General features: G+C 49.4%; 1 protein-coding gene across 4 annotated transcripts in view; it reads right to left on the bottom strand.

The window, feature by feature from the left end:
* Positions 1-2,820: 2,820 nt before the first annotated feature.
* abcd3a (ATP-binding cassette, sub-family D (ALD), member 3a) overlaps positions 2,821-11,053 on the bottom strand; it is a 49,420-nt gene continuing 41,187 nt past the window's right edge. For all 4 annotated transcript variants that reach the window (XM_080515298.1, XM_080515297.1, XM_080515299.1 and 1 more), the window contains 3 exons: positions 8,009-8,113; positions 7,276-7,332; positions 2,821-3,423 (listed from right to left, as the gene is read on the bottom strand). In XM_080515298.1, coding sequence (XP_080371424.1) covers positions 3,346-3,423; positions 7,276-7,332; positions 8,009-8,113 — 240 coding nt within the window. In that variant the 3' untranslated portion in view covers positions 2,821-3,345. The remainder of the gene's footprint in view (positions 3,424-7,275; positions 7,333-8,008; positions 8,114-11,053) is intronic.

Raw genomic sequence — 11,053 nt, 5'->3', positions numbered from 1 at the left:
CGCTATAGAGTCTATACAGAGTAACTTTAGAGTCTATACAGAGTTGCTATAGTCTATACAGTCGCTATAGAGTCTATACAGAGTCACGATAGTCTATACAGACGCTATAGTCTATACAGTCACTGTAGAGTCTATACAGAGTCACTATAGTCTATAGAGTCGCTATAGAGTCTATACAGAGTCTGTACAGAGTCACTTTAGAGTCTCTGCAGAGTCGCTATGGAGTCTATACAGAATCTATGTAGTCACTATAGTCTATACAGAGTCAGTCACTATAGTCTATACAGAGTCTCTACAGAGTTTGCTATAGAGTCTATACAGAGTCACTACAGAGGAACTATCATTCAAACCAGTTCTTCTTTATTCCCTCACTTCAATCCAGTAACAGGGAGCCTGATGGAGCCTAGATTTGAGTCCAGTCCACCAGAGGCAGACACAGACTAATGTCTGATCAGAGGAGCAGTCAGGAGGTCCAGCCAGTCTGGTTGGGTCCAGTTCAGTGAACAGTGCTGGTCCAGCAGCTCTATCTAGACCAGGGGTCAGCAACCCGCGGTTCCGGAGCCGCATGCAGCTCTTTCGTCCTCCACTGTGGCTCCTTGAGCCTCTGTTCCACTACAGTTCATCCCGGAGCGGGACATAAGGAGGCAAAGCCACCCAGAGCGCAGTCCCGCTACAAAGAGTGGTAAAATGTAGGCGGGTTGTCAACGACGCAGCGATGTAACGTCATTACGCAGCAATAGTGGCATGAAGAACGTAGAGTTGCGGCTGCAGGTCATGACAGCCGGAGCCGCGGCTCCACGGTTCAACTGGTATCTGAAGCTGGGAGCTTCCTGTACCTTTCACAGTAAAACTGCTGCGCTGCGGAGCGCCGACAATTCTGGGAGGTTTATTGTGGACTTGTTGAGAGTGACGGAACATTCTAGTGAATTACACAACAACTACAGGACATTAAAGACACACCATCACACTCATGGTTCTAACAATCCCAGATCTCCCACATATATCTTCCATTTTAATAATGTGTAGCAATAAAGGAGCTGATAGCTGCAATGCATTATGGGAGTTTCTGTTTGACGGGTTTTAAATGTAATTATTGGGGGTTATATTAGGTTTGTAGTGTTGATAATAATTGTGTTGTGTTGTGTATTTGTTGCTTAGTTCATGTAGTTTAGTTTATTAGTTGCAAGTTGGCAACCAGCAGTGAAGAAGGTTTTGTGTGTCGTGTCCTCCTGGCATGGTCTGCCTGTGGAACTGTCTTAATAAAATGTGTGCGGCTCTCTGGGTGTTGTGTTCAGTGTGAACTGGGACCAAATAGCTCTTTGAGCATTAAAGGTTGCCGACCCCTGAGCTAGACAGTAACATGATTTTCTAGATTAAACCAGCCTGAGCAGCTCTATCTAGACAGTAACATGATTTTCTAGATTAAACCAGCCTGAGCAGCTCTATCTTGACAGTAACATTATTTTCTAGATTAAACCAGCCTGAGCAGCTCTATCTAGTCAGTAACATGATTTTCTAGATTAAACCAGCCTGAGCAGCTCTATCTAGACAGTAACATGATATTCTAGATTAAACCAGCCTGAGCAGCTCTATCTTGACAGTAACATGATTTTCTAGATTAAACCAGCCTGAGCAGCTCTATCTAGTCAGTAACATGATTTTCTAGATTAAACCAGCCTGAGCAGCTCTATCTAGACAGTAACATGATTTTCTAGATTAAACCAGCCTGAGCAGCTCTATCTTGACAGTAACATGATATTCTAGATTAAATCAGCCCAAGCAGCTCTATCTAGACAGTAACATGAATTTCAAGCAGTATAAATTAGCCAGTAGGCAACAACAAGACAACATGACCTTATAATTGAACGAATGATATAAGAAAACAAGAAACATCTGCAGCAAATTCCACTGACGAGTGTGTGTGTGTGTGTGTGTTTTGTCCACTGGGTGTGGCTGGAACTGGCATAGGAAAGTGCTTAATGCTGTTTATCTGTCAAAGGAAGGGGTACACAATATTGTTTGTATGTGTCATTAGTAAAAATGGCCAGTGTGCATTGCAACAGTGAAGAACGCTACACTGAGGGCAAACATGCTGTTGAGTCACTCCAAGAAGAAGTGAAATACTGCTGAAGCAGTTGTTGGTCGCTGCATTCAGGTACAGAATCTACAAAAGTCAAATCAAATGTAAACCAGTTAAAAGGTATGCATGTTCACCTACACCAAGAGTACACTTGCAAATAAAATAACTGGTAAAATGAACAAGATGGCTGGTTGAGTATAGTATGTGAGCACCTGCCAAGTTTGAACAATCTCTTTGGTGCTCTGTACAGTTACTCTCTGCCTCCTCACACCTCCACCACTGCTCTCTCCTGGCTGTTTGGGTATAAATGTGTCTCATCATGAGATGCATTGTGGCATATTGGCCACAGGGGGGTACTACAGCAAAGGTGGAGGTGAAACTAAGCATACTGTACAAGATTCTTTCCTGGGAGGCAGAAGAGAACATGGCTGCTTGTTTGAAGTGCTCAGTGAAGAATAGAGGGACAACACGCAGCTTCAGAAATAAACCAGCTGGTGGTTCTCCACATGTTCTGTTAGTGGTGGTTCTGTGTGTAGTGTTTAGGTGTGTTGTAGTTCTGTGTGGTGGTTCTCCGTGTAGCAGTTCTCTGCGAGGTGTTCTCCATGTGGTGGCTCTCTGTATTTGGTGGCTGTGTGCATGTGTGGTGCTTCTCAGTGTGTTGGTTGTGCGTGTGGCTGAGGACAAACTGAATGACATGATTGTTCTGAAATTTAAAAAGGGAAATGACACATGAAGCAGCTTTTTATTGATCCAGAGGATGTTAATATTATAATGTGGTAAAAGTGACTGAACCAGTTCATGACATTGAAAACAATTCATCCACCATTAGACTTCAATCAACTGTTCACTCATTCATCCGTCAGCGCTGTGGGGCTGAGGCACTGACGCTCAGTCATCCTGGAGCAGGATGGATTCACCACGTCGCTCATTCAACCCCCATCAAAAGCTCAACGTGGCCTCCACCCTCCACCCTCCACCCTCGGCCCAGGTGGAGCTAGTGGGTGGAGTCATGCCCCAGCCAGCCCCGACATCATCACACATCACAGCAGAACCCTCCACCACCACTCGCTCAGCTCACAGTAAAAAAAAAACGTGGAAAATTACATGAGAATTTGTGAAGAATCAACCACAGGAAGAGGAGTGTGGATAAACAGGCAGAGCAGCACAGGTGAGTAGAAACCAGGTGTGCTGCTGAAGTTAGTGTTTAATCCACTCCAGTGCAAAATCATTAAAGGACTCGTTTGATTCCAGTGGGCTGACGCCCGTTAGGATCCAAACTGAACGGTTTCGTCTGTGATGGGTTGGAACTCGTAGTTTCCTCTGCCGTCCATGTGGAGGTACACCTGTAGAGAGACAACAGGTACACCCGTCAGAAGACTACAGGTAGCCCCGTAGAGACACAACAGGTACACCTGTCAGGAGAACAGGTACACCCATAGAGAGACATCAGGCACACCCATAGAGAGACATCAGGTACACCCATAGAGAGACATCAGGCACACCCATAGAGAGACATCAGGTACACCCATAGAGAGACATCAGGTACACCCATAAAGAGACATCAGGTACACCCATAGAGAGACATCAGGTACACCCATAGAGAGACATCAGGCACACCCATAGAGAGACATCAGGTACACCCATAAAGAGACATCAGGTACACCCATAAAGAGACATCAGGCACACCCATAGAGAGACATCAGGTACACCCATAAAGAGACATCAGGTACACCCATAGAGAGACATCAGGTACACCCATAGAGAGACATCAGGTACACCCATAGAGAGACATCAGGTACACCCATAGAGAGACATCAGGTACACCCATAGAGAGACATCAGGTACACCCATAGAGAGACATCAGGCACACCCATAGAGAGACATCAGGTACACCCATAGAGAGACATCAGGCACACCCATAGAGAGACATCAGGCACACCCATAGAGAGACATCAGGTACACCCATAAAGAGACATCAGGTACACCCATAAAGAGACATCAGGCACACCCATAGAGAGACATCAGGTACACCCATAAAGAGACATCAGGTACACCCATAGAGAGACATCAGGTACACCCATAGAGAGACATCAGGCACACCCATAGAGAGACATCAGGTACACCCATAAAGAGACATCAGGTACACCCATAAAGAGACATCAGGCACACCCATAGAGAGACATCAGGTACACCCATAAAGAGACATCAGGTACACCCATAAAGAGACATCAGGCACACCCATAGAGAGACATCAGGTACACCCATAAAGAGACATCAGGTACACCCATAGAGAGACATCAGGTACACCCATAGAGAGACATCAGGCACACCCATAGAGAGACATCAGGTACACCCATAAAGAGACATCAGGTACACCCATAAAGAGACATCAGGCACACCCATAGAGAGACATCAGGTACACCCATAAAGAGACATCAGGTACACCCATAGAGAGACATCAGGTACACCCATAGAGAGACATCAGGTACACCCATAGAGAGACATCAGGTACACCCATAGAGAGACATCAGGTACACCCATAGAGAGACATCAGGTACACCCATAAAGAGACATCAGGTACACCCATAGAGAGACATCAGGTACACCCATAGAGAGACATCAGGTACACCCATAGAGAGACATCAGGTACACCCATAGAGAGACATCAGGTACACCAGTCAGGAGAAAATGGGCATGAGGACCAACTCCTCTGAAAGATGCAACTGGAGTTCAGTCTATCCATGGAAATGGACTACATGTACAGGTAGAGGAGAGGGAGTAGTACAGGACAGAGAGAGGACAGGTAGAGGACAGAGAGAGGGAAGGGACAGGTAGAAGACATGTACAGGTAGAGGACACGTAGCGGTAGAGGACAGGTGGAGGACATGTAGAGGATGTATAAAGGTGGGGGGACATGTAGAGGTAGAGGACATGTAGAGGTAGATGACAGATAGGTAGAGGACATACAGTGGGGCAAAAAAGTATTTAGTCAGCCACCAATTGTGCAAGTTGTCCCACTTAAAAAGATGAGGGAGGCCTATAATTTTCATCATAGGTATACCTCAACTATGAGAGACAATGAGAAAACAAAATCCAGAAAATCACATTGTCTGATTTTTAAAGAATTTATTTGCAAATGATGGTGGAAAACAAGTATTTGGTCAATAACAAAAGTTCATCTCAATACTTTGTTGTAGACCCTTTGTTGGCAATGACAGAGCTCAAACGTCTTCTGTAAGTCTTCACCAGGTTTTCACACTGTTGCTGGTATTTTGGCCCGTTCCTCCATGCAGATCTCCTCTAGAGCCGTGATGTTTTGGGGCTGTCGCTGGGCAACACGGACTTTCAACTCCTTCCAAAGATGTTCTATGGGGTTGAGATCTGGAGACTGGCTGGGCCACTCCAGGACCTTGAAATGCTTCTTACGAAGCCACTCCTAGGTTGTGTTTGTGATCATTGTCATGCTGAAAGACCCAGCCACGTTTCATCTTCAATGCCCTTGCTGATGGAAGGTTTTCATTCAAAATCTCACCATACATGGCCCCATTCATTCTTTCCTTTACACAGATCAGTCATCCTGGTCCCTTTGTAGAAAAACAGCCCCAAAGCATGATGTTTCCACCCCCGTGCTTCACAGTAGGTCTGGTGTTCTTTGATGTTTCCACCCCCGTGCTTCACAGTAGGTCTGGTGTTCTTTGATGTTTCCACCCCCGTGCTTCACAGTAGGTCTGGTGTTCTTTGATGTTTCCACCCCCGTGCTTCACAGTAGGTCTGGTGTTCTTTGATGTTTCCACCCCCGTGCTTCACAGTAGGTCTGGTGTTCTTTGATGTTTCCACCCCCATGCTTCACAGTAGGTCTGGTGTTCTTTGATGTTTCCACACCCGTGCTTCACAGTAGGTCTGGTGTTCTTTGATGTTTCCACCCCCGTGCTTCACAGTAGGTCTGGTGTTCTTTGATGTTTCCACCCCCGTGCTTCACAGTAGGTCTGGTGTTCTTTGATGTTTCCACCCCCGTGCTTCACAGTAGGTCTGGTGTTCTTTGATGTTTCCACCCCCGTGCTTCACAGTAGGTCTGGTGTTCTTTGATGTTTCCACCCCCGTGCTTCACAGTAGGTCTGGTGTTCTTTGATGTTTCCACCCCCGTGCTTCACAGTAGGTCTGGTGTTCTTTGGATGCAACTCAGCATTCTTTCTCCTCCAAACACGACAAGTTGAGTTTTGACCAAAAAGTTCTATTTTGGTTTCATCTGACCATACGACATTCTCCCAATCCTCTTCTGGATCGTCCAAATGCTCTGTAGCAAACTTCAGATGGGCCTGGACATGTCCTGGCTGAAGCAGGGGGACACGTCTGGCACTGCAGGATTGAGTCCCTGGCGGCGTAGTGTGTTACTGATGGTACCTTTGTTACTCTGGTCCCAGCTCTCTGCAGGTCCTTCACTAGGTCCCCCGTGTGCTTCTGGGAGTTTTGCTCACCGTTCTTGTGATCATTGTGACCCCACGGGGTGAGATCTTGCATGGAGCCCCAGATGGAGGGAGATTATCAGTGGTCTTGTATGTCTTCCATTTTCTAATCATTGCTCCTACAGTTGATTTCTTCACACCAAGCTGCTTCCCTACTGCACATTCAGTCTTCCCAGCCTGGTGCAGGTTTACCATTTGGTTTCTGGTGTCCTTGGACAGCTCTTTGTTCTTGGCCTAGTGGAGTTTGGTGTGAGACTGTTTGGGGTTGTGGACAGGTGTCTTTCATACTGAGAACCAGTTCAAACAGGTGCCATTAATACAGGTAAGGAGTGGAGGACAGAGGAGCCTCTTAAAGAAGGAGTTACAGTCTGTGAGAGACACAAATCTTGCTTGTTTGTAGGCGACCAAATACTTATTTTCCACCATCATTTGCAAATAAATTCTTTAAAAATCAGACAATGTGATTTTCTGGATTTTGTTTTCTCATTGTCTCTCATAGTTGAGGTATACCTATGATGAAAATTACAGGCCTCCCTCATCTTTTTAAGTGGGAGAACTTGCACAATAGGTAGCTGACTAAATACTTTTTTGCCCCACTGTATAGTGGTAGATGACATATAGAGGACATGTAGAGGTAGCGGACATGGATAGGACATATAGAGGTAGATGACATGTAGAGAGGTAAAGGACAGGGAGAGGACATGTAGAGGTAGAGGACAGGTCAGGTTTTACCTCATGGTGTTTCCAGAGGGATTTTCTATGAGACACTGTGAACAAAGTGATTCCCACCTGTGAAGACAGAAATAGCTGAGACAAACTCATCTGAAAACCCTTCCCTACACTAAAGTGAAAAATCTTCCCTACACTAAAGTGAAAAATCTTCCCTACACTACAATGAAAACCCTTCCCTACACTAAAGTGAAAAATCTTCCCTACACTGCAGTGAAAACTCTTCCCTACACTGCAGTGAAAACCCTTCATTACACTATAATGAAAACCCTTCCCTACACTGCAGTGAAAAATCTTCCCTTCACTGCAGTGAAAACCCTTCCCTACGCTACAGTGAAAACCCTTCCCTACACTAAAGTGAAAACTCATCCCTACACTAAAGTGAAAAATCTTCCCTGCACGACAGTGAAAATTCTTCCCTACAGTTAAAACTCTTCACTACAGTGAAAGGTCTTCCCTGCAGTGAAAATTGTTCCCTACAGTGAAAACTCTTCACTACAGTGTAAAACCTTCTGTAGAGTGAAAGGTCTTCCCTACAGGGTACGGACTTCCATACATGACCGAGGCCCAGGACAGAGGAGGAAGCAGGAGGACTTGGTCTCCAGACAGTTGAAGGCATTGGCCTGGTTCTACCAGCAGCTGCATGACAGTAATCTGACTACATTGTGAATTCACACTGTAAGTGAAGCTCAGTGGACCTGTTCCATCGTACTCCAAGTGACTCCACGATACTTACCGCCCTGCAGTGACTGTAGATGTAGTCCTCCACGTCCACACTCACTGCACTGGTGCACTCGTCCAGGATGGCAAACTGGGGCTTGTGGTAGAAGAGTCTGGCCATCTGCAAACACCCACAGTCACTCAGTCAGTCTGACGCTTCACACAAGCCCTATTTCCACCGCACAAAGAGAGCAGGGATGGTGTGGTATGGTCTGGTATGGTTCAGGTTTCCACCACAAGAATTGTTGATGGTACCAAAGTAACGGCTCCAGAAATGAAGACTTTTCCGTCGCCCCTCCCCTCCCTCTTGAGGAGCCGTCTGCTGATTGGTCAGTGATTTAAGACCCACCCTCAATATGTTAATATTTCGTCTGTATGGATCCTCTGTTGTTAATATGCAGCTTTGTACTGGTTGGTTTGGGTTTTTTTCTTTACTGCTCAATGTTCATGTTGGTCCCAAAAGAGCAGACGAGGCGGGGACAGAGACTGGACTTGAGCAGGGGACACAACCGTAACCGAACCGGGAGCTTGGAGGTGCCGTGGATGTCTGCAGCCAGCTGGGAGCACCTGCTCTATACGGCTTTACCTCACCGCCCCGTACGGCTTTACCTCACCGCCCCGTACGCCTTTACCTCACCGCCCCGTACGGCTTTACCTCACCGCCCCGTACGGCTTTACCTCACCGCCCCGTACGCCTTTACCTCACCGCCCCGTACGGCTTTACCTCACCGCCCCGTACGCCTTTACCTCACTCCTCCGTACGGCTTTACCTCACCGCCCCGTACGGCTTTACCTCACCGCCACGTACGCCTTTACCTCACTCCTCCGTACGGCTTTACCTCACTCCGCCATACGCCTTTACCTCACCGCCCCGTACGCCTTTACCTCACCGCCCCGTACGGCTCTACCTCACCGCCCCGTACGGCTCTACCTCACCGGCCCGTACGCCTTTACCTCACTCCTCCGTACGGCTCTACCTCACCGTCCTTTACGCCTTTACCTCACTCCTCCGTACGGCTTTACCTCACCGCCCCGTACGGCTTTACCTCACCGCCACGTACGCCTTTACCTCACTCCTCCGTACGGCTTTACCTCACTCCGCCATACGCCTTTACCTCACCGCCCCGTACGCCTTTACCTCACCGCCCCGTACGGCTCTACCTCACCGCCCCGTACGGCTCTACCTCACCGGCCCGTACGCCTTTACCTCACTCCTCCGTACGGCTATACCTCACCTCCCCGTACACCTTTACCTCACCTCCCCGTACGCCTTTACCTCACTCCTCCATACGCCTTTACCTCACCGCCCCGTACGCCTTTACCTCACTCCTCCATACGCCTTTACCTCAACGCCCCGTACGCCTTTACCTCACCGCCCCGTACGGCTTTACCTCACCGCCCCGTACGGCTTTACCTCACTCCTCCGTACGCCTTTACCTCACTCCTCCGTACGGCTTTACCTCACTCCTCCGTACGGCTTTACCTCACTCCTCCGTACGGCTTTACCTCACTCCGCCATACGCCTTTACCTCACCGCCCCGTACGGCTTTACCTCACTCCTCCATACGCCTTTACCTCACCGCCCCGTACGCCTTTACCTCACCGCCCCGTACGCCTTTACCTCACCGCCCCGTACGGCTTTACCTCACCGCCCCGTACGCCTTTACCTCACTCCTCCATACGCCTTTACCTCACCGCCCCGTACGCCTTTACCTCACCGCCCCGTACGCCTTTACCTCACTCCTCCGTACGGCTTTACCTCACTCCTCTGTACGCCTTTACCTATCCCTCCCGTACGCCTTTACCTCACTCCTCCGTACGGCTTTACCTCACTCCGCCATACGCCTTTACCTCACCGCCCCGTACGGCTTTACCTCACTCCTCCATACGCCTTTACCTCACCGCCCCGTACGCCTTTACCTCACCGCCCCGTACGCCTTTACCTCACCGCCCCGTACGGCTTTACCTCACCGCCCCGTACGCCTTTACCTCACTCCGCCATACGCCTTTACCTCACCGCCCCGTATGCCTTTACCTCACTCCTCCGTACGGCTCTACCTCACCGTCCCGTACGCCTTTACCTCACTCCTCCGTACGGCTTTACCTCACCGCCCCGTACGGCTTTACCTCACTGCCCCGTACGCCTTTACCTCACTCCTCCATACGCCTTTACCTCACCGCCCCGTACGCCTTTACCTCACTCCTCCGTACGGCTTTACCTCACCCTCCCGTATGCCTTTACCTCACCCTCCCGTACGCCTTTACCTCACCGCCCCGTACGGCTCTACCTCACCGGCCCGTACGCCTTTACCTCACTCCTCCGTACGGCTCTACCTCACCGCCCTTTACGCCTTTACCTCACTCCTCCGTACGGCTTTACCTCACCGCCCCGTACGGCTTTACCTCACCGCCCCGTACAGCATTACCTCACCGCCCCGTACGCCTTTACCTCACCGCCCCGTACGGCTTTACCTCACCGCCCCGTACGCCTTTACCTCACCGCCCCGTACGCCTTTACCTCACCGCCCCGTACGGCTTTACCTCACCGCCCCGTACGCCTTTACCTCACCGCCCCGTACGGCTTTACCTCACCGCCCCGTACGCCTTTACCTCACCGCCCCATACGGCTTTACCTCACCGCCCCGTACGGCTTTACCTCACCGCCCCGTACGGCTTTACCTCACCGCCCCGTACGCCTTTACCTCACTCCTCCGTACTGCTTTACCTCACCGCCCCGTACGCCTTTACCTCACCCTCCCGTACGCCTTTACCTCACTCCTCCGTACGGCTTTACCTCACCCTCCCGTATGCCTTTACCTCATTCCTCCATACGCCTTTACCTCACCGCCTCGTACGCCTTTACCTCACTCCTCCATACGCCTTTACCTCACCGCCCTGTACGCCTTTACCTCACTCCTCCGTACGCCTTTACCTCACTGCTCCGTACGCCTTTACCTCACTGCTCCGTACGGATTTACCTCACCCTCCCGTATGCCTTTACCTCACCCTCCCGTACGCCTTTACCTATCCCTCCCGTACGCCTTTACCTCACCGCCCCGGA

Source organism: Blennius ocellaris (assembly GCF_963422515.1).
Source record: "Blennius ocellaris genome assembly, chromosome: 19".
Classification (NCBI taxonomy): Eukaryota; Metazoa; Chordata; class Actinopteri; order Blenniiformes; family Blenniidae; genus Blennius; species Blennius ocellaris.
The sequence above is the reverse complement of the archived record's forward strand: the minus strand, read 5'-3'. Positions and strand labels throughout refer to the sequence as shown.